The 22,020-nt window shown below is 37.3% G+C and overlaps 3 protein-coding genes across 3 annotated transcripts; 2 read left to right on the top strand and 1 right to left on the bottom strand.

The window, feature by feature from the left end:
* Nucleotides 1-220: 220 nt before the first annotated feature.
* On the bottom strand, nucleotides 221-3,688 carry LOC104437393 (casein kinase 1-like protein HD16). Its single transcript, XM_039308869.1, has 7 exons — nucleotides 3,545-3,688; nucleotides 2,504-3,289; nucleotides 2,354-2,409; nucleotides 2,169-2,240; nucleotides 1,926-2,020; nucleotides 1,027-1,825; nucleotides 221-947 (listed from the first exon to the last, which is right to left on the bottom strand). Exons 2-6 carry the CDS (start codon nucleotides 2,537-2,539, stop codon nucleotides 1,716-1,718), a joined length of 369 nt encoding a protein of 122 aa, XP_039164803.1. The 5' UTR covers nucleotides 2,540-3,289; nucleotides 3,545-3,688; the 3' UTR covers nucleotides 221-947; nucleotides 1,027-1,715.
* Nucleotides 3,689-6,702: 3,014 nt separating this feature from the next.
* LOC104437473 (cell division cycle 20.2, cofactor of APC complex) lies at nucleotides 6,703-9,278 on the top strand. The gene is made up of 5 exons (XM_010050432.3): nucleotides 6,703-7,195; nucleotides 7,331-7,606; nucleotides 7,776-8,045; nucleotides 8,155-8,730; nucleotides 8,845-9,278. The coding sequence occupies exons 1-5, from the start codon at nucleotides 7,121-7,123 to the stop codon at nucleotides 8,983-8,985; spliced, it is 1,338 nt and encodes a 445-aa protein (XP_010048734.2). The 5' UTR covers nucleotides 6,703-7,120; the 3' UTR covers nucleotides 8,986-9,278.
* Nucleotides 9,279-9,548: 270 nt separating this feature from the next.
* Nucleotides 9,549-21,253, top strand: LOC104439612 (cell division cycle 20.1, cofactor of APC complex-like). Its single transcript, XM_039309594.1, has 5 exons — nucleotides 9,549-9,596; nucleotides 9,807-10,013; nucleotides 20,405-20,663; nucleotides 20,850-21,118; nucleotides 21,227-21,253. Exons 1-5 carry the CDS (start codon nucleotides 9,549-9,551, stop codon nucleotides 21,251-21,253), a joined length of 810 nt encoding a protein of 269 aa, XP_039165528.1.
* The last annotated feature ends 767 nt before the right edge of the window (nucleotides 21,254-22,020 follow it).

Genomic DNA, 22,020 nt, shown 5'->3' with positions numbered 1-22,020 from the left:
AAGGAGCATCACATAGTTTTGCGCTTAAGTTTAAATTGATTTTAAAACAAATTGGGCAAGAGAGGAACTTGAAAGTTGTAATTTTTTTAGTTTGATGTTTCATAGGTTTTGCTTGTAACCTTACAAGTCAAATAGAATTTAATCACGGAGAAGTAGAAATGATCTTAGGTTTAAAGTAAGCCATTAAGATTGATTGAAAATGTCATTTGAACATGACAACGAAGAAAGAAATCCGCTTTCTTTAGACTATAAAATGTACGTTTGACAGCTTACAAGCTAGTTTGTATTGCTGTTGAATAGAAGTACTTCAAAAAGGCGGTGACGTAAAAACCTTCTGCCCTCTTCACTTGAAAGGAAATGTATTGGTAACACAACAATACTGCCTAACACTGGGGGTCCTTGTGGCATATCAATAAAAACTGGTAAAATGGTGAAGTATAACATTACTTAGGAGTCATTGGAATAGAAATTAAACATTCACGGACCAACCCTTGGACCTTATAACAAGAAATCTGTGGTCAACTGCTCCAGCCACTATGGTGATGTAATAGTTCTGCGACCTATGTGCCCGAATCCAGTCCTTCGAATATGGAAACAAGCAGTCAAGACTGTCATAATCAAGAATTCCACGGTAAGAGGTTGGTGTGTGTGTGTTCCTCATAGGTCCAACACAAATTCATCCTGGTTTGTATTATAAGAATTGTGATATGCACCTATGGGATCTACCATGATTGAAAGTTCAAAGTAAAGCTGCTCAACAAAAACCTCGGGTAGATAGCCGAATGAAATAGCATAAGTCCGAGCAGTGTAGCCGACGCTATCATCCATTATTATGGCCCATGACTTAGAATGGGGATCAAAAGCCACATTGGTGACATGCATTTCCCCTCGCACGTCCCTTCTGAATGTGTAAGACCAAGTTGACATCATTCGAATTAGACAAATATCTGCGAGAAACAGGAAGATTACGAATAAACTTAAGTCACCACAGAAAAAAATAAATGAATCTGAAATTCAAGTCCTCACCTTTGCTTCATTGGTAAATGCACATGGTAAATGCTCATCCATTGTTTTAATTTCAACCCTATTCGCGTTCTCTTTGATGGCTCGTTGTCATCCTTTAACTGCACTTGCTCACAAGGTACCTAATCTGTCCATATCACATGAAAGAGAAAAATATGGCGCAATTAGAGGACAAGCGCAAATAAGAAATTTCATTCACATCTATTGCTTTTCACAGGAAATGGATACTACCTCCTGACTAGCATCTCTGTGCACGGGCCAAATGTATATATTTTGACCAGTGTTCCCATGGAAGAGAGAGATGTATTCAGCGTAGTTTGGTTCTTCATCGAATTTCAGATCAAGCACAGACGCAGTGAATTGCAGGTAAGGCCCAGGACAAGCATCACACGGCATGTCTAGAGGAGTGGCCATCTTTCGCTTGCAAACAAGGTAAGCCTTATCCTCTCCCTGAAAGACTGGTGATCAAAAGACCGATACAGGGGTTTAGTGCAAGAAATCTTCTCTGGGTATAGGGATGAAACCCGATGTCTTGGCCTAGGCAAACAAGCACTGACAAGATACATGAGCACGTAAACCAGAGACTCTAGATCATTCCTCCCCCTACTTGTTCTACCAAGTTGAGTGTGAACACTTGCAAATCGAATTGTTCTTCTGTAACAAATCCTTTAGTTGGGTGCATGGAACAGTAATTACACAGGTAGGCAAGATATACTAACATCATTTTGTTCGAACCCGATATCATCTGGAGTTTGGTAGTACTTGACATGTGAACCAATGGTGGGATCCCGCCATCTTGTGACTGCAAGGTCATGAATAATGAAAATGATGAGACATGTGCGTTCTCCTTCACAATCGCTGATTCCTAGAGCATATAAAGTATTCATGCAAATGGCAGATACCTAATCCTAGGTCGGTCAGAAACAGTCTCCTCTCTTCAGGAGTTCCTGGAGGACCAAGCAAAAATTTACCTAGTATTATGTCACCATGGATGTACCTGCCCATAAAAGAAGCACGCATGAGAAACATTACAAAAAGTCGAATCTGGCTTGTATTTCTGATAGTCTGGTCTACCAAAGCATTGATTCACTGTCTAATAAAGAAAAAACTAACAAAGATCCGATTGGAAGCTCGTCGGCTATTACCCTCCAAAGTGTAGCTTCTCAAGTATAGAGATTACTTCGACGGCAATATATGCAATTGCTTCCAATGGCACGCTGGAACAGTAAGGAAAGAGCTAGCATCAGAAGCGGACAAAGAATCAGAAATTGTTTAAGAGAACCTGAAGAGCAGACACAGTAAAAGCTGTTAACTGCACGGCCAAATATACTTTGGGAAGTTGTTGACGAAACGGGGTTGTAAACTGGGTCCGAGCAAATCCATGACCTACTTATTCAAAGATCATCAAAAACTTCATATTCTTTAAAGTACAAAATCCATGTCGAAGGAAGGGAATCCACATACTATGACATAATGTCACCTTGTTGCCCTTTGTAATCCTCATTAGATTTTCCATCCTTTAAGCTCTTGCTCTCATCCATTAAGCCACTGCTGCAAGCAGCACTGGTATTAGACCCCACATTTTCCTTCTCATCATAATTTTCCAAAATGAAATCCTTCAAAGATGTTCAATGCAGGCTGTTCCACACCCCTCCCCCCTCACTAAGAAATTCTGGCAATGCTGCTTCAACATGAGAGATTTGATCTCTGATAGCCACAATAAACTGTCCATCTCGAGCCGTAGTACTTTCGCCACCACAAGGCCTATAGCTAAGCCTGACCGCTCTCTCAAATTCTCCCAGCTTAAAAAGATCCAATGAGCACACACATATCAGTTCCAAGGAAAAATATAGCGCATGGCTTAAAAAAAATTATTCTGTATGTTCAATGGATCTGTAAGCAGAGTTTGAAAGCCCTCTGATACGATGTGATTTCCAACTTCAAGCCAAGTAAGTGTAAGCCTCAACATGAGAATCTGTGAAGTAGGAGATGCTAAAAGGCAACGGTGCAGTAGCGACCTACTCTACATCTCTAAGAAGACCAATGACGACAATTTTAAGGACCCAGTGCTATTGGAAACTTTTGACAGAGGAATACCAGGTAAACAAATCGAGTAACCTTAGGTTCAGGAGGGCAAAACAAGGAAATGCCTGCCACTTTGCTGTTTCTAAAAGTAGTAAGGAGGTCCCCAGAGAGATCATTCAAATCATCAGGTAATAATGCTTCTCTCATCTCCCTACCCCATGCTCTGCACGTTGATTCCATCCTGGTAAAACACCAAATAAACAATAACTAAAAATAGACTTATTTATTTCTTAAACACACAAGTTGGAGTAAACAATTTCAGTACGTTTCCAGGCTTTCAAATTCAACTCCAGCTCCGTCGCTACTCATGCTAGGTCTTCAAGTAACTGCAATCCCGAAATAACTTGTAGAAGAGTACATGTAAAACTCAAACAAGCTATATGCCCCCAAAGTATGTATAAAAAGAATGTATTAGAAATGAAGATCGGGGACGTACACATCGGCAGATTCGCTGGGGAGCAGAGGAGAAGGAATCGTCCTTCCGCCGCCATTCGCGACCCACGCGATCGACCTGAAGCAGCTATCCTCTTCCCTCTTCTCCTTCTTCTTCGCCGAGAAGAAGCCGAGAAGGAAGAGAGAGAGAGAGAGAGAGAGAGAGAGAGAGGCGCGAAATGATGGAAACTTCTCCCTCCCTTTCTCCCTCTCTCTAAGTCCTTTCGTTTTATGTTTGTTTCCTTTTTATTTTTCCCTTCCTATTTCTATAAAAACAAAATTGTAAAAAAATCTATATAACAAAAATTATCATCACAATGAAAATGGAAAATATAGCCCCCGGCAATTTCCCAATTTTGGGGAGAACCAAATATAAAATTCCGGATGTCACAAGGCATGTAATTTGATTGATTTGTATGGTGTTTGAAAAGTATAATGTACGCATAAATCTTATAGTAAATCGTCCTTTCAAGAAAAGTGGAAATAAGGAAAAGCCCTAAATTGGATTTATGAAGGGAAAAGAATTGCTTCTTTTATAAAATAATAAGGGTATTTCAAATTATATATCTTGGTTGAAAGGTTTTTCTTTTCCTTTTCATTTTTCAAAATAATCGTGTCTTCTAACTTTTTTTTAGAATAAAATTACTTAGTTTAGCTAAAAAATAAATTAATTTTAACTTATAATAAATAGTGTCTTTATACCGGTTTGGTTCGGCTCTCGGTTCCAATTTTATGGAATCGGTGATTTTCAGTCAAATTCCTAATTTTGAGAGAGAATTGGACCATACCGACTTTTTTTTAAGACTATATTTTTTATTTCTTAAAAATAGCAATAAATTCTAAAATAGACTATTTTATTTCTTAAACACACACATATATATTAAATTTAAACTAAATCCTCATGGAAAAAAAATGTGGCCAGTTCTGTCAAACTAAATTGAAAAATGACAGTTTCATTCTCGATTTTAGGACTAAATAGTCCGGTTCTCATTTACCAATTTTGGGAACTAGTCCTCCAAGTTTAGTTCCTCGGATGGGATCGGAAACCGATCACCCTAGTTTGAATGATCTTTGTGCTTAACCGCTTAAGACAATATAGTAATTTTTTTTTATCACGATTGTAATTGTCTTGTAATTATCATCTGAGCCCCTAAGTCTCTTTTGGATTAGTTGAGCCCATCACTTGTTTGACAAAGCTTCTTTTAGCATCCGAGATTTAAGTAAAATTGATTTCATTAAATATATCGTTTTAAAAATTGAATTAATGAAAAAATATATATTTTTCATGAAAATGTTGAGACATAAATTATTATCAATTATAAAAATATTTTTCAATGGCTAATTATTTCAAGTGATTATTTTAGGTAAATATTTTCTATATCATTCATTTATGCCAAATAAATAAAGGGTTAGGCGCATGGCAAAGTCTTCAAGGAACATGTCTGAACATATGGCCAATCAACAATCGAATAATACCACAAAAAAAAAAAAAAACAAAGAGCATCACAAAATGAAAAAAATAAATAAATTCTCAATTTCATAAAGTACTAAAATATTTTAAATTTTAATTCCAAGAAAAAAATTTAACTCGAATAAATTCAATCTAAGAAAGAATAAATCCCAATTACTGCATTTTGTCGAGATTAATTAAAATGATTTTCCTTACAACAATCAAAATTATATATACAAATATGATGTATTCATTAAAAAAATTAAAAATGGAAATAAAATTAAACCAAACTTCGATAGAATATAAGATTAACACTTGATTATATGCGCCAAAAAGTAAAAATGTAGACCTAACTTTAGAGCAAATTTTACCCATTGAACTTTGATTTTCAAATTCATTAACTATACAGCGTGCATAAGTAATGTGGCTTGTACTGTGTGAATCACTAACTAGTATAATACCGTAAGATGTATAATTATAATGATGTCAATGGTAAAATCATTAAATCCAACCAATAGCACCATCACAATGCAGTTAATTTTAGAGTACATTTTTCTTAGCGTAAAGGATAGCATAATTTCAGTTTTATTAGTGCGAAAGTGGTAAAATTATTTAGTAATTTTAGAGTACATTTCTCAAAAATAAAATTTTATTTTTTATTTTTTAAATATTTATCCGTGCAGAGTGAACGGGGCATTTGGCAAAGTGCATTTGTAAAGAATCACTAACTAATGAATTCAAGAGATCTTTGGATGGTCGAAACAATCTTTGTGTTTATAATACGTATAGTTTTTTAGTAAATAAAATGGTATCTTCAAAATCTATATCGAGAATTGTACTTTGTTTAAGAAAAAAAATGAGAACGATAATTCGCCTCCTATCATCTCACGGAAATTGATTTTTACATGACACTTTGAGGTGCACAAAATTTCATTATCTAATTTGACGTATGAAAAGCCATCAATTAATTTTCTTGATTAACCAATTATAGTGAGGATTAGAGAATATTAGTGGGTTTTTTTTTTTTTTTTTTCTGTTTGTGCTGATTGAAAAATAAAGTTGTTTCATAATTTCATGGGTAGTGAAGAGTCAATAATTTATTTTTCGGACGAAAAAGAAGAGTCAATAAGTTAACAATATATTATCGAGTAAATTATATATAATAAGCTAGTAATTACATTGGCATCGGAGGAACGCTGCCGCCAACGGCTCCTTGTATTCCTTGGCATAACTACTCCCGTTCCCGCCCGCAACGTTGATTCAAAATCATCTTCTTCTTCCTTCTTCATCGTCATCTTCTCCCTCTCACCCATTCCTCTGCGAACGATCTTAGCTGTTAGCTGCTCTCTGAATCTCTCTCTCTCTGTCGCTGTCTCGCTCGCTCTCTGCACGCCTCTGATTTGAGCGCACAGCGAGAGGAAATCTGGTCGCTTCAGTTGAAAAAGTGGCGACCCATCAACGGCGCTCGGTCCTTCGTCGTTCGTCTGCATCTGGGTCTTCTTCCGTCCTTGGAATTTCCCCCACTTTTTTATGCAGGATTTTGACCGAGCTCTGCGGCGGGGGCGTTCGTCGGACCATGATTTCACCGGTTACTCTGCGAGCGAACTAGCTCTCCCTTCTCAAGCTGCTCTCTGAATCTCGCTCTCTCGCTCGCTCTCTGTGGGCCTCTGATTTGAGCGTACAGCGACAGAAAATCTGGGGGCTTCAGTTGAAACAGTGGCGACCCATCAACGGCGCTCGGTTCCTCTTCATTCGTCTACATCTGGGTCTTCTTCTGTCCTCAAAATTTCTCCCCCCCTTTTTTTTTCGCAGGATTTTGACCGAGCTCTGCGGCGGGGGCGTTCGTCGGACCATGATTTCACCGGTTATTCCGCGAGCAAACTAGCTCTTCCTTCTCAAGCTGCTCTCTGAATCTCGCTCTCTCGCTCGCCCTCTGTGCGCCTCTGATTCGAGGGCATTGCCAGAGAAAATCTAGCCTCTTTAGTTGAAAAGCTGACGATCCATCATCAACGCTCGGTCCCTCTTTGTTCCTCCGCTTCTGGGTCTTCTTCTGTCCTTGAAATTTCCTTTCTTTTTTTTTTTTTTGGCAGAATTTCGACCTACCTCTGCGGCGGGGGCGTTCGCTGGACCATGGCTTCACCGGGCGAGGAGTGGTCGCTGGATCTTCTCCAGGAATACCTTCAGAAGAAGAATTCTCGAGAAAACGTAAGCCAGTGGTTTTCTTGTGTCATTTACAGAGACCTTTTAGACTTTTATTGAAAAACAACAGTTATTGGAAGTACTTTACCAAAAAAAAAAAAAAAACAGTTATTGGAAGTGTTTGTTTTTTTATAATCACAGTTGGATAGATTCATCCCGAACCGCTCAGCTATGGACTTCGACTACGCTCGTTCTCTCTTGACTGGAGGGAAGAAGTGGAAGGAGAAGTCTGCGGTGATGTCAGCATCAAGTGAGGCGTACCAGAAGCTTCTCGCAGAGGCACTTGACATGAACCGAAGTCGAATCCTGGCCTTCAAGAACAAGCCACCGACCCCAGAAGAGCTAATCCCAAAAAGCTGGCTCTCCCCCACTGCTTACCAGTCTAAATTCATCAAGCCCTGTCGATGGATACCCAAGGTAGCCTCAAATTCATGCCCATCGCTGTTTCTTTTATTGATGACATAAAACTTGACCAACAAGTTAGCATTTGTTCCCTGGAACATTAGTATGTACTGGTTTTGCTTGTGCTCTCAAAGACTGTCAAATTAGTGTTTTGAAACATTTTCTTTGGTTTGTCAATTGATAGACCTGCCAGAGGATGCTGGATGCTCCTAACATATTGGATGATTATAATTTGAACTTGCTGGACTGGGGTGCCAACAACCTGGTAGTGATTGCTCTTTCCGAAACGGTGTACTTGTGGAATGCCTCCAACGGCTCTACTACAGAACTGGCGACCTTCAATAATGAGGAGGGTCCTGTCACGAGCGTGAGCTGGGCTCCTGATGGTCAGAGTATTGCCATTGGCTTACAAAATTCTCATGTCCAGCTCTGGGATTCCTCTGCTCAAAGACAGGTAAGCTGGTTGCTTCTTGTTTTGATGTGCTTTTTGCTTTTTGTTTGAGAGGATGGGTTCTTATTCAGGCTGTGCTTTTTGCTTTTTGTTTTCGTTCCCTCTCATGCAGCTGAGAACTTTAAGAGGAGGCCATCGACTCCGAGTTGGTTCCTTGGCCTGGAACAATCACGTCCTCACTACAGGAGGCATGGACTGTATGGTCATCAACAATGATGTGAGACTCAGATCCCACATTGTTGGAACCTACAGGGGGCATCACCAGGAAGTCTGCGGCCTGAAATGGTCGCCCTCGGGAAAACAGCTGGCTAGCGGAGGAAATGACAATCTCCTTTACTTGTGGGACAGATCTAGAGCCTCTTTGAGTTCCAGCACTCAGTGGCTTCACAAGATTGAAGCCCACACAACCACTGTGAAAGCCCTTGCTTGGTGCCCATTTCAGGCGAATTTACTGGCCTCGGGAGGGAGCGACCGATGTGTTAAATTTTGGAACACATGCACGGGCACGTGTCTGAATTCAGTGGACACCGGTTCTCAGGTGTGTGCACTGTTGTGGAGCAAGAGGGAGAGGGAATTGCTAAGCTCTCACGGGCCTGCTGAGAACCAGCTCATTCTCTGGAAATATCCTTCTATGCGAAGGATGGCAGAGCTAAGTGGACACACATCTAGAGTTCTGTTCCTGGCACAGGTACTACTTTGTATGCTTATCATAGTCATCTGCATTTCAGTGTAAATACTTTTGAAGTTTGCTTGTTGAATTGATCATTCTGCTGATTCTCATTGTCATATACTTGTTCTGCAGAGTCCGGATGAATGCAAGGTGGCATCTGCAGCAGCAGATGAAAGATTAATGTTTTGGCAAGTGTTTGGGATACCAGAAGTGGCTAAGCCCACACCCAAAACCTCTTCTGAGCCATTTGCCCTTTGGCACGGTATCCGTTGAACTCAACAGATTGATTGGTGCTCATCATTTTACTGCTTCTGCCCAGAATTTTTTCAGCCTATTTGCTTAACCAACATTGGATTTGGAGCTGCAAGTTGATATTCAGACAGGAAATTGTCGCGTAAGTGTAGTTGCAAACTGACTGGCCATGAATTTTCAATTTCAAAAGTGCTCTTCTTTCTCCATCTAATGTCTTTCTCTTGTTTGGGTTGGTTGGAGACCTTGAGGCATGCGTCGATGATTATAGTAAATCTTTCAAAGAAGGAACTGGATACATCGGCTGTTGGATGAGTTCATGGCACTCGTCTCTTGTCACTGATTCTTCATTGTGAGAGTTAAGAAATATTTAGAGCTTGACGTTTGATCCATCATAAGCCTCAAATGCCCTCTATTGCAGGTATCAGCCTCTATTATCTGTTGAGATGGTGGAGACATCGTCAGAGCTTCGTTATGAGGGGTTACTTCTAGAAATTATTCTGTCATTATTGTCTATTAGTGACTGTAATGTGATTTCTCTAATTTTCTTCTAGTTATGTTCCTCATTTAAATAGGGGGATCACCTAATGGGCGAGGAAGAGGTCGCGGTGGTAGAGGAAGACCAAGATCTAGAGGTATTGCATTCACAAAACTGAACAATTTTTTAGATCGCATGGAAGGGAGTGTTTTAGATATGGGATCTTGCATCATGGTTAAGTAAATTGTTTTCATTCTCTGTTGTAATGGCACCAAAATGTTAATGTACTTCTTTGAGGAATATGCAGATGGCAATACCCCTTGCTGCTGCATCTGCAATCCTTCATATGTTTGCTTGCTGGTAACAGCGTATAATATTGCTCGTTTCGGGGAATGGTTTTGTGAATTCTGAGTATGATGATGGAGGTTGGGACCACAACCAAGGTCATGCCAAAGGCTTGGTCGAGGAAGAGGACATGGTTTTCGTGGCTGCAAATGGGGAGGATACAATGGACCTCATGCTGATCAACAGCAGGACAGAGGATACAACCAAGAAGCACCTGCTCAGAACTGCAGTATTCTTTTAATCATTCTTTTTCTCACGGACAGGTGCGATTTGATACATGTTTTGTTAATCATTAGGGTCTAGTTATGTGAGCCTAGGACGGAGGCAAAGCGATATTGCTCTTTGATACCGTATTCAGTGTGCTTTCTCCAATTAATCTAATCACTTCTTCTCTTGTATCTCTTTCTTCCTTCTATAGGATAAGTATAAATTAGTTTCTGAGAACTTCCAGCTCATCCAACTTGCACTGTAATTGGTGAAATGTGAACTTCAACCTCTTCTATAACATTTGTGGCTTGTGGGTGCAAAATCATTCTGTTTGAGAAATGCAAGCAATCCTCATGGTCACAGGATGATACAATCTATACTACCCTTTTGGAAGGTAGATATGCAATCCTAGATGTCCCGCTATTTACATGACAAAGATAAATGGAACAACAAAAGGATTATAAGCTAAAGACATATGCTTTCATTAGCCCACTCAGCCGGGCATGTTAAAATGTTAAAGCACTAGGAGATCATGCTAGGGGATATAACATCTCCTGTTTTATAATGGCTCTCCCAAAAGCTGTTTAGTAAAAAACGTGGACTGGCAGTTGATTTGTGGTGGAAGTCATTAATCATCGAATAAACCAAACCTTCCGCTTCCAAATAACAGATGGCTTCCCTGTCATAGCCCAAACAAGAGACTCAAAGCTAAAGACAGATTAGGGGTGAGGCCGTGGGTTTGTGCTGGTGTGTGTGAGAGAGAGATGATCTTATCCACTGGAAGACAATTTCTGAGCAACATCATTGACGTGTGTACACCCTTCAGCAATCTCCCATTAGTTGATGAAATCATGTCATTGAGGGGGCAACATGAATGATGAAAAAAAAAAAAAAAAACTAGAAGCGCTGAGAAGCATCCACCTTAATAGGCAAACGCAACATTACATAAAAGAGTTGAGGCAAAACAAGATTAGTTCAGACGAGAACTTGACATTTTTCCATAAGGTCGCATTGCAAAATTTGATTCATTTTATCAAGTTTTCGTCTTCTTCCCGATGTCATCTAGAAATACACAACTTCCAAAGGCTTCTGCAGCGAGCATATAAGGGAATTTGACCACCCGCAAAACCAAAGCAGCCGTTTTGGGTGGATACTATCTGAGTGCCTATACACTGCACAAGCACTCTTGTTTTGTCCATGTGCCCTTTTCCTTTTTAGCCAAGTTTCGACCTTGGGCAGAAGTTATCATTTTTACCACCTCTTCAGACCACTGATCTGTTTTATCGGAGAAAAGATAGACAATTGATCTTACTACAGCATACCATGACCAAAGTGCTGCCAACTACAAATTGATTTTGTTTCCATTTCATGAACACTTGACAATCTTAAGCACACTCGGACCCCCACAGAATTTTAATGTAATCAACTCCAAAAAAGGTATTGCATATTTTGTGGCTGAACATGTTATCTTCAATGGAGACGTGATGTTTAACATTTCTGGATATAATGCATTGACGTGAAACTCTTGAGTCCAAAATAGTCTGCCCTCCGAGGATTGAGATTCCAAAAGGACTTGCAGCAAATCACATGTCAGGAAGGATACATTCCTCGAAGCATCACACCTCCCTAAGCATCAAGATGAAGAGAAGAATTGCATCACACAATTCAAAAGAAAGGCTTGCAAAATTCAAAACAAATTCATTCACCTGGCGTTCATTACATTCTTCATAAGAAATAATCTTATTCAGATACTCTACTAAGACCTACACTAGGTTGAGAGGAACATGAATCCTACTTAAAAATAGGAAAGGCCTTGTAAAATTGGAAGCTCCGCAAATCTAATAGTACTGAAATCTTAGTAGATAGAAGAATCCTAATCCTTTTAGCATTCTTATTTATGTTGTAGATTCATGCAACGGTCCATCTTCACCAAGACTAGGTAATAGCATTAGTTTTGGCCACAATTATATATTCGGTAATGAATGTTCTACGGACGAAGGGTTTTGATTGATACTCGAGTTGCAATGTGAATTCTCTAGGCCTTTATTTTATGATGTTATTGAGTGAAAATTGTGAATTATGTGGGGCTTAAGACTTTATGGTCACCATTCTCTGATAAGATTCATCGCAAACAGAACCAACCTCACGGTACTTTTTATTGAAAAACAATAGAGTTAGGATTAATTCATCTTTTAAAGGATTTACAAGCAATTTTGCCTTTTTTTTTCTTTCCTTGTTGGTAAGTTCCAATAGAATTGTTTCATTCTAATTCTAGGGTGCTTTATATGTATATATAGAGACTTTTTAGAGTTCTTTGTTTTTTCGATAATGAATGTTCTACGGACGAAGGGTTTTGATTGATACTCAAGTTGCAATGTGAATTCTCTAGGCCTTTATTTTATAATGTTATTGAGTGAAAATTGTGAATTATGTGGGGCTTAGGACTTTATGGTCACCATTCTCTGATAAGATTCATAGAGACGGAACCAACGTCACGGTACTTTTTATTGAAAAACAACAGAGTTAGGATTAATTCATCTTTTAAAGGATTCACAAGCAATTTTGCTTCTTTTTTCTTTCCTTGTTGGTAAGTTCCAAAAGAATTGTTTCCTTTTGATTCTAGGGCGGTTTATATATATATAGAGACTTTTTAGAGTCCTTTGTTTTTTCGATAATGAATGTTCTACGGACGAAGGGTTTTGATTGATACTCAAGTTGCAATGTAAATTCCGTAGGCCTTTATTTTATGATGTTATTGAGTGAAAATTGTGAATTATGTGGGGCTTAGGACTTTTTTGTCATCATTCTCTGGTAACATTCATCGTGGATAGAAAACAAAACTTTTCGCTGTAGAACAACAAAGTTAGGATTAATTCCTCTTTTAGAGGATTCACAAGCAATTTTGCTTCTTTTTTCTTTCCTTGTTGGTAAGTTCCGATAGAATTGTTTCCTTCTAATTATGGGGTGCGTTTTTATTTTTATTTTTAAATAGAGACTTTTTAGAGTCGTATGTTTTTTCGGTAATGAATGTTTTACGGACGAAGGGTTTTGATTGATACTCGAGTTGCAATGTGAAATCTCTAGGCTTTTATTTTATGATGTTATTGAGTAAAAATTGTGAATTATGTGGGGCTTAGGACTTTTTTGTCACAATTCTCTAGTAACATTCATCACAGACAGAGAACAAACCATACCGTACTTTTCACTATAGAACAACAAAGTTAGGTTAATTCCTATTTTAGAGGATTCACAAGCAATTTTGCTTATTTTTTCTTTCCTTGTTGGTAAGTTCCGATAGAATTGTTTCCTTCTTATTCTGGGATGCCATATATATTACAGAGACTTTTTAGAGTCGTTTGTTTTTTCGGTAATGAATGTTCTACGGACGAAGGGTTTTAATTGATACTCGAGTTGCAATGTGAATTTTCTAGGCCTTTATTTTATTATGTTATTGAGTGAAAATTGTGAATTATGTGGGGATTAGGACTTTTTTGTCACCATTCTCTGGTAATATTCATCACAGCCGACGGAGAGCAAACCATACGGTACTAACTATTGTAGAACAACAAAGTTAGGATTAATTCCTCTTTAGAGGATTCACAAGCAATTTTGCTTCTTTTTTCTTTCCTTGTTGGTAAGTTCCGATAGAATTGTCTCCTTCTAATTCTGGGGTGCCCTTTGATTTTTTTTTACAGAGACTTTTTAGAGTCGTTTCTTTTTTCGGTAATGAATGTTCTACGGACGAAGGGTATTGATTGATACTTGAGTTGCAATGTGAATTTTCTAGGCCTTTATTTTATGATGTTATTGAGTGAAAATTATGAATTATGTGGGGCTTAAGACTCTTTTGTCACCATTCTCTAGTAACATTAATCGCAGACAGAGAACAAACCATACGGTACTTTTCACTGTAGAACAACAAAGTTAGGATTAATTCCTCTTTTAGAGCATTCACAAGCAAGTTTGCTTCATTTTTCTTTCCTTGTTGGTAAGTTTCGATAGAATTGTTTCGTTCTGATTTGGGGGTGCTTTTTTATTTTATTTTATTTTATTTTTAAATAGAGACTTTTAGAGTCGTTTGTTTTTTCAGTAATGAATGTTCTATGGACGAAGGGTTTTGATTAATACTCGAGTTGCAATGTGAATTCTCTAGGTCTTTATTTTATGATGTTAATGAGTGAAAATTGTGAAATATGTGGCGCTTAGGACTTTTTTGTCACCATTCTCTAGTAACATTCATTGTGGACAGAAAACAAACCATACAGTACTTTTCACTATAGAACAATAGAGTTAGGATTAATTCCTATTTTAGAGGATTCACAAGCAATTTTGCTTCTTTTTTCTTTCCTTGTTGGTAAGTTCTGATAGAATTATTTCTTTCTGATTCTGGGGTGCCTTTTTCTTTTTTAAATAGAGACTTTAGACTTGTTTGTTTTTTCAATAATGAATGTTCTACGAGCGAAGGGTTTTGATTGATACTCGAGTTGCAATGTGAATTCTCTAGGCCTTTATTTTATGATGTTATTGAGTGAAAATTGTGAATTATGTGGGGCTTAGGACTTTTTGGTCACCATTCTCTGATAACATTCATCGCAGACAGTTTCAACGTCACCGTACTTTTTATTGAAACAATAGAGTTAGGATTAATTCCTCTTTTAGAGGATTCACAAGTAATTTTGCTTCTTTTTCTTTCCGTGTTGGTAAGTTCCAATAGAATTGTTTTCTTCTGATGCTGGGGTGCCTTTTGTTTTTTTGTTTTTTGTTTTTTTACAGAGACTTTTTAGAGTCGTTTGTTTTTTTGGAAATGAATGTTCTACGGACGAAGGGTTTTGATTGATACTCGAGTTGCAATATGAATTTTCTAGGCCTTTATTTTGTGATGTTATTGAGTGAAAATTGTGAATTATGTGGGGCTTAGGACTTTTTTGTCACCACTCTCTAGTAACATTCATCACACCCAACAGAGACAGAGAGCAAACGATATAGTACTAATATCTGTAAAACAACAAAGTTAGGATTAATTCCTCTTTTAGAGGATTCACAAGCAATATTGCTTCTTTTTTCCTTCATTGTTGGTAAGTTCCAATAGAATTGTTTCATTCTGATTCTGGGGAGCATTTTTTTTTTTTACAGAGACTTTTTAGAGTCATTTGTTTTTTCGGTAATGAATCTTCTACGAATGAAGGGTTTTGATTGATACTCGAGTTGCAAGGTGGATTCTCTAGGCCTTTATTTTATTATGTTATTGAGTGAAAATTGGGAATTATGTGGGGCTTAGGACTTTTTTGTCACCATTCTCTGGTAACATTCATCACAGACAGAGAACAAACCATACGGTACTTTTCACTGTAGAACAACAAAGTTAGGATTCATTTTTCTTTTAGATGATTCACGGGCAATTTTGCTTCTTTTTTCTTTCCTTGTGGGTAAGTTCCGATAGAATTGTTTTTTCGGAAATGAATGTTCCACAGACGAATGGTTTTGATTCAAACTCGAGTTGCAATGTGAATTCTCTAGGCCTTTATTTTATGATGTTATTGAGTGAAAATTGTGAATTATGTGGGGCTTATGAATTTTTTGTCACCATTCTCCAGTAACATTCATCACGGACAGAGAACAAACCATACGATACTTTTCACTGTAGAACAATAAAGTTAGGATTAATTCATCTTTTAGAGGATTCACACGCAATTTTGCTTCTTTTTTCTTTCCTCATTGGTAAGTTCTGATAGAATTGTTTCATTCTGATTCTAGGGTGCTGTTTTTTTTTTCTTTTTTTTACAGAGACTTTTTAGAGTTATTTGTTTTTTTGGTAAAGAATGTTCTATGAACAAAGGGTTTTGAATGATACTCGAGTTGCAATGTGAATTCTATAGGCCTTTATTTTATGATGCTATTGAGTGAAAATTGTGAATTATGTGGGGCTTAGGACTTTTTGGTCACCATTCTCCGATAACATTGATCGTAGACAGAACCAATCTCACGGTACTTTTTATTGAAAAACAATAGAGTTAGGATTAATTCCTCATATAGAGGATTCACAAGCAATTTTTCTTCGTTTTTATTCCTCGTTGGTAACTTCCGATAGAATTGTTTCTTTTTTATTCTTGGGTGCCCCTTTTTTTTTACAGAGACTTTTAGAGTCGTTTGTTTTTTCGGTAATGAATATTCTATGGACGAAGGGTTTTGATTGATACTTGAGTTGCAATGTGAATTTTCTAGGCCTTTTTTTTGTGATGTTATTGAGTGAAAATTGTGAATTATGTGGGGCTTAGGACTTTTTTGTCACCATTCTCTGGTAACATTCATTGCAATAGATAGAGAGCAAACGATACGGTACTAATCACTGTAGAACAATCAAGTTAGGATTAATTCCTCTTTTAGAGGATTTACAAGCAATTTTGCTTCTTTTTTATTCCCTTGTTGGTAAGTTCCGATAGAATTGTTTCCTTTTGATTCTAGGGTGTTTTTTTTTTTTTTTTTTTTTTTTCTGTTACAGAGACTTTTTAGAGTCATTTGTTTTTTCGGTAGTGAATGTTCTACGGAGGAGCGGTTTTGATTGATACTCGAGTTGCAATGTGAATTCTCTAGGCCTTTGTTTTATGATATTATTGAGTTAAAATTGTGAATTATGTGGGGCTTAGGACTTTTTTGTCATCATTCTCTAGTAACATTCATTGCAGATAGAACCAACCTCACAGTACTTTTTATTGAAAATCAGCAGAGTGAGGATTAATTCCAAATATAGAGGATTCACAAGCAATTTTTCTTCGTTTTCTTTCCTTGTTGGTAACTTCCGATAGAATTGTTTTCTTTGATTCTGGGATGCTTTTTTTTTTTTTTTTACAGAGACTTTTTAGAGTCATTTATTTTTTCGGTAGTGAATGTTCTACGGATGAAGGGTTTTGATTGATACTCAAGTTGCAATGTGAATTCTCTAGGATTTTATTTTATGATGTTATTGAGTGAAAATTGTGAATTATGTGGGGCTTAGGACTTTTTTGTCACCATTCTCTGGTAACATTCATTGGAGACAGAGAACAAACCATATAGTACTTTTCACTGTAGAACAACAAAATTAGGATTCATTCCTCTTTTAGAGGATTCACAAGCAATTTTGCATGTTTTTTCTTTCCTTGTCAGTAAGATCCAATAGGATTGTTTCCTTCTAATTTTGGGTTGCCTTTTTTGTAAAAAAAAAAAATAAAGACTTTTTAGAGTCGTTTGTTTTTTCAGTAATGAATGTTCTACGGACGAAGGGTTTTGATTGATACTCGAGTTGCAATGTGAATGCTCTAGGCCTTTATTTTGTCATGTTATTGAGTGAAAATTGTGAATTATGTGGGGCTAAGGACTTTTTTGTCACCATTCTCTAGTAACATTCATCACAATAGATAGAGAGCAAACGATATGGTACTTTTCACTTTAGAATAACAAAGTTCGGATTAATTCCTCTTTTAAAGGATTCACAAGCAATTTTGCTTCTTTTTTCATTCATTGTTGGTAACTTCTGATAGAATTGTATGCTTTTGATTTTGGGGTGCATTTTTTTTTTTAGATAGAGACTTTTTAGAGTCGTTTGTTTTTTCAGTGATGAATGTTCTACGGACGAAGGGTTTTGATTGATACTCGAGTTGCAATGTGAATTTTTTAGGCCTTTATTTTATGATGTTATTGAGTGAAAATTGTGAATTATGTGGGGCTTAGGACTTTTTTGTCACCATTCTCTGGTAACATTCATCGCAATAGACATAGAGCAAACGATAAGGTATTAATCACTATAGAACAACAAAGTTAGGATTAATTCCTCTTTTAGAGGATTCACAAGCAATTTTGCTTCTTTTTTCTTTCCTTGTTGGTAAGTTCCGATATAATTGTTTCCTTCTTATTCTGGGGTGCTTTTTTTTTTTCTTTTTTTTTTTTTTTTTTGTAGAGACTTTTTAGAGTCATTTGTTTTTTCGGTAATGAATGTTCTACGAACGGAAGGTTTTGATTGATATTTGAGTTGCAATGTGAATTCTCTAGGCCTTTATTTTATGATGTTATTGAGTGAAAATTGTGAATTATGTGGGGCTTAGGACTTTTTTGTCACCATTCTCTGGTAACATTCATTGTAGACAGAGAACAAACCATACGGTACTTTTCACTGTAGAACAATAAAGTTATGATTCATTCCTCTTTTAGAGGATTCACAAGCAATTTTGCTTGTTTTTTCTTTCCTTGTTGGTAAGTTTCGTTAGAATTGTTTTCTTCTAATTTTGGGGTGCTTTTTTTGTTTTTTTGTTTTTTTTTTTTAAAAATAAAGACTTTTAGACTCGTTTATTTTTTCGGTAATGATTGTTCTACGGATGAAGGGTTTTGATTGATACTCGAGTTGCAATGTGAATGCTCTAGGCCTTTATTTTGTCATGTTATTGAGGGAAATTTGTGAATTATCTGGAGCTTAGGACTTTATTGTCACCATTCTCTGGTAACATTCATCACAACAGACAGAGAGCAAACGATATGGTACTTTTCACTTTAGAACAACAAAGTTCGGATTAATTCATCTTTTAGAGGATTCACAAGCAATTTTGCTTCTTTTTTCTTTCCTTGTTGGTAAGTTCCGATAGAATTGTTTCCTTTTGATTCTGGGGTGCATTTTTCTTTTTTAAATAGAGACTTTTTAGAGTAGTTTGTTTTTTCGGTAATGAATGTTTTACGGACGAAGGGTTTTGATTGATACTCAAGTTGCAATGTGAATTTTCTAGGCCTTTATTTTATGATGTTATTGAGTGAAAATTGTGAATTATGTGGGGCTTAGGACTTTTTTGTGACCATTCTCTGGTAACATTCATCGCAACAGACATAGAGCAAACAATACGATACTAATCAGTGTAGAACAATAAAGATAGGATTAATTCCTCTTTTTAGAGGATTCACACGCAATTTTGCTTCTTTTTTCTTTCCTCGTTGGTAAGTTCCAATAGAATTGTTTCCTTCTGATTCTGGGGTGCTGTTTTTTTTTTTTTTACAGAAACTTTTTAGAGTCATTTGTTTTTTCGGTAGTGAATGTTCTACGGAGAAAGGTTTTTGATTGATACTCGAGTTGCAGTGTGAATTCTCTAGGCCTTTGTTTTATGATATTATTGAGTTAAAATTGTGAATTATGTGGGGCTTATGACTTTTTGTCATCATTCTCTAGTAACATTTATTGCGGATAGAGAAGAAACCATACGACACTTTTCACTGTAGAACAACAAAGTTAGGATTAATTCATCATTCACAAGCAATTTTGCTTCTTTTTTGTTTCCTTGTTGGTAAGTTCCGATAGAATTGTTTCCTTCTGATTCTAGGGTGCTTTTTATTTTTATTTTTTTTTTTTTTTATACGGAGACTTTTTAGAGTCGTTTGTTTTTTCGATAATGAATGTTCTACGGACGAAGGGTTTTGATTGATACTCGAGTTGTAGTGTGAATTCTCTAGGCCTTTATTTTATGATGTTATTGTGTGAAAATTGTGAATTATGTGGGGCTTAGGACTTTTTGTCACCATTCTCTAGTAACATTCATCGCAGACAAAGAACAAACCATCCGGTACTTTTCACTATAGAACAACAAAGTTAGGATTCATTCCTCTTTTAGAGGATTCACAAGCAATTTTGCTTCTTTTTTCTTTCCTTGTTGGTAATTTCAGGTAGAATTGTTTCCTTCTGATTCTGGGTGTCTTTTTTTTTTTAAATAGAGAATTTTTAGAGTCGTTTGTTTTTTCGGTAATGAATGTTCTATGGATGAAGGGTTTTGATTGATACTCGAGTTGCAATGTGAATTCTCTAGGCCTTTATTTTATGATGTTATTGAGTGGAAATTGTGAAATATGTGGGGCTTAGGAGTTTTTGTCACCATTCTTTGGTAACATTCATCGCAGACAGAGAACAAACCTTACGGTACTTTTCACTGTAGAACAACAAAGTTAGGATTAATTTTACAAGCAATTTTGCTTCTTCCTTTTTTCCTGTGTTGGTAAGTTCCGATAGAATTGTTTCCTTCTGATTCTGAGGTGCCTTTTTTTTTTCTTTACAGAGACTTTTGAGAGTCGTTTGTTTTTTCGGTAATGAATGTTCTACAAATGAAGGGTTTTGATTGATACTTGAGTTGCAATGTGAATTCTCTACGGCTTTATTTTATGATGTTATTCAGTGAAAATTGTGAATTATGTGGGTTTAGGATTTTTTTGTCACCATTCTCTGGTAACATTCGTCGCAGACAGAGAACAAACCATATGGTACTTTTCACTGTAGAACAACAAAGTTAGGATTAATTCCTCTTTTAGAGGATTCACAAGCAATTTTGCTTCTTTTTTCTTTCTTTGTTAGTAAGTTTGAATATGATTGTTTCCTTCTAATTCTGGGTTGTGTTTTTTTTATAATGACAGTTGGACAGATTCATCCCGAACCGCTCGGCTATGGACTTCGACTACGCTCATTCTCTCTTGACTGGAGGGAAGAAGTGGAAGGAGAAGTCTGCGGTGATGTCAGCATCAAGTGAGGCGTACCAGAAGCATCTCGCAGAGGCACTTGACATGAACCGAAGTCGAATCCTGGCCTTCAAGAACAAGCCACCGACCCCAGTAGGGCTAATCCCAAAAAGCTGGCTCTCCCCCACTGCTTACCGGTCTAAATTCATCAAGCCCTGTCGATCGATACCCAAGGTAGCCTCAAATTCATGCCCAGTGCTGTTTCTTTTATTGATGACATAAAACTTGACCAACAAGTTAGCATTTGTTCCCCGGAACATTAGTATGTACTGGTTTTGCTTGTGCTCTCAAAGACCGTGGAATTAGTGTTTTGAAATATTTTCTTTGGTTTGTCAATTGATAGGCCTGCCAGAGGATGCTAGATTCCCTAACATATCGGATGATTATAATCTGAACTTGCTGGACTGGGGTGCCAACGACGTGGTAGCGATTGCTCTTTCCGAAACGGTGTACTTGTGGAATGCCTCCAACGGCTCTATTACAGAACAGGTGACCTTCAATAATGAGGAGGGTCCTGTCACGAGCGTGAGCGGGGCTCCTGATGGTCAGCGTATTGCCATCGGCTTACAAAATTCTCATGTCCAGCTCTGGGATTTCTCTGCTCAAAGACAGGTAAGCTGGTTGCTTCTTGTTTTGATAGCATTAGCGTTTCACCTGTGGCTGACGGGTTCTTATTCAGGCTGTGCTTTTTGCTTTTTGTTTTCGCTTCCTCTTATGCAGCTGAGAATTTTAAGAGGAGGCCATTGACTCCGAGTTGGTTCCTTGACCTGGAACAATCACGTCCTCACTACAGGAGGCATGGACTGTATGGTCATCAACAATGATGTGAGACTCAGATCCCACATTGTTGGAACCTACAGCGGGAATCACCAGGAAGTCTGGGGCCTGAAATGGTCGCCCTCGGGAAAACAGCTGGCTAGCGGAGGAAATGACAATCTCCTTTACTTGTGGAACAGATCTAGAGCCTTTTTGAAGTTCGGCACTCAGTGGCTTCACAACATTGAAGCCCACACAGCCACTGTGAAGAGAAAGCCCTTGCTTGGTGCCCATTTCAGGTGAATTTACTGGCCTCGGGAGGGAGTGACCGATGTGTTAAATTTTGGAACACATGCACGGGCATGTGTCTGAATTCAGTGGACACCGGTTCTCAGGTGTGTGCACTGTTGTGGAGCAAGAGGGAGAGGGAATTGCTAAGCTCTCACGGGCCTACTGAGAACCAGCTCATTCTCTGGAAATATCCTTCTAGAAAATAGAGCATTTTTGTTTTTTCTAATAAAACTGAAGCTAACAGTATTATTGGTTGATTAGTCATCCATGAACTCCATCTCTTATCAAGTTTCAATTGTAAATAAGGAATAAATCGAATATATCTTAAAATTCGTTTGTAAATGATATAGTTTTTTTTTTTTAAACTCAATCAAATCTATCAAATTAAGAACAAAAGAAACGATATGATTCGTTTAACTTAACAAAACTTATCATTTTCTAACTTAAATGAAATATTATATTTAATT

Source organism: Eucalyptus grandis, chromosome 3 (assembly GCF_016545825.1).
Source record: "Eucalyptus grandis isolate ANBG69807.140 chromosome 3, ASM1654582v1, whole genome shotgun sequence".
NCBI classification, from domain to species: Eukaryota; Viridiplantae; Streptophyta; class Magnoliopsida; order Myrtales; family Myrtaceae; genus Eucalyptus; species Eucalyptus grandis.
Note: the sequence above shows the minus strand (reverse complement) of the source record. Positions and strands in the feature narration are given on the sequence as shown.

Excerpts from the sequence above, each read along its gene's own strand:
- LOC104437393 (XM_039308869.1), bottom strand. The coding sequence starts at position 2,539 with ATGGAAAATCTAATGAGGATTACAAAGGGCAACAAG. Across the intron at positions 2,241-2,353 it reads TTCGTCAACAACTTCCCAAA|CGTGCCATTGGAAGCAATTG; the intron begins GTATATTTGGCC and ends TTACTGTTCCAG. Across the intron at positions 2,021-2,168 it reads GAGAAGCTACACTTTGGAGG|GTACATCCATGGTGACATAA; the intron begins GTAATAGCCGAC and ends TTTTATGGGCAG.
- LOC104437473 (XM_010050432.3), top strand. The coding sequence starts at position 7,121 with ATGGCTTCACCGGGCGAGGAGTGGTCGCTGGATCTTCTCCAGGAATAC. Across the intron at positions 7,196-7,330 it reads AGAAGAATTCTCGAGAAAAC|TTGGATAGATTCATCCCGAA; the intron begins GTAAGCCAGTGG and ends TTATAATCACAG. Across the intron at positions 8,731-8,844 it reads GAGTTCTGTTCCTGGCACAG|AGTCCGGATGAATGCAAGGT; the intron begins GTACTACTTTGT and ends CTTGTTCTGCAG.
- LOC104439612 (XM_039309594.1), top strand. The coding sequence starts at position 9,549 with ATGGGCGAGGAAGAGGTCGCGGTGGTAGAGGAAGACCAAGATCTAGAG. Across the intron at positions 9,597-9,806 it reads AGGAAGACCAAGATCTAGAG|CGTATAATATTGCTCGTTTC; the intron begins GTATTGCATTCA and ends TGCTGGTAACAG. Across the intron at positions 20,664-20,849 it reads GTCTAAATTCATCAAGCCCT|GCCTGCCAGAGGATGCTAGA; the intron begins GTCGATCGATAC and ends GTCAATTGATAG.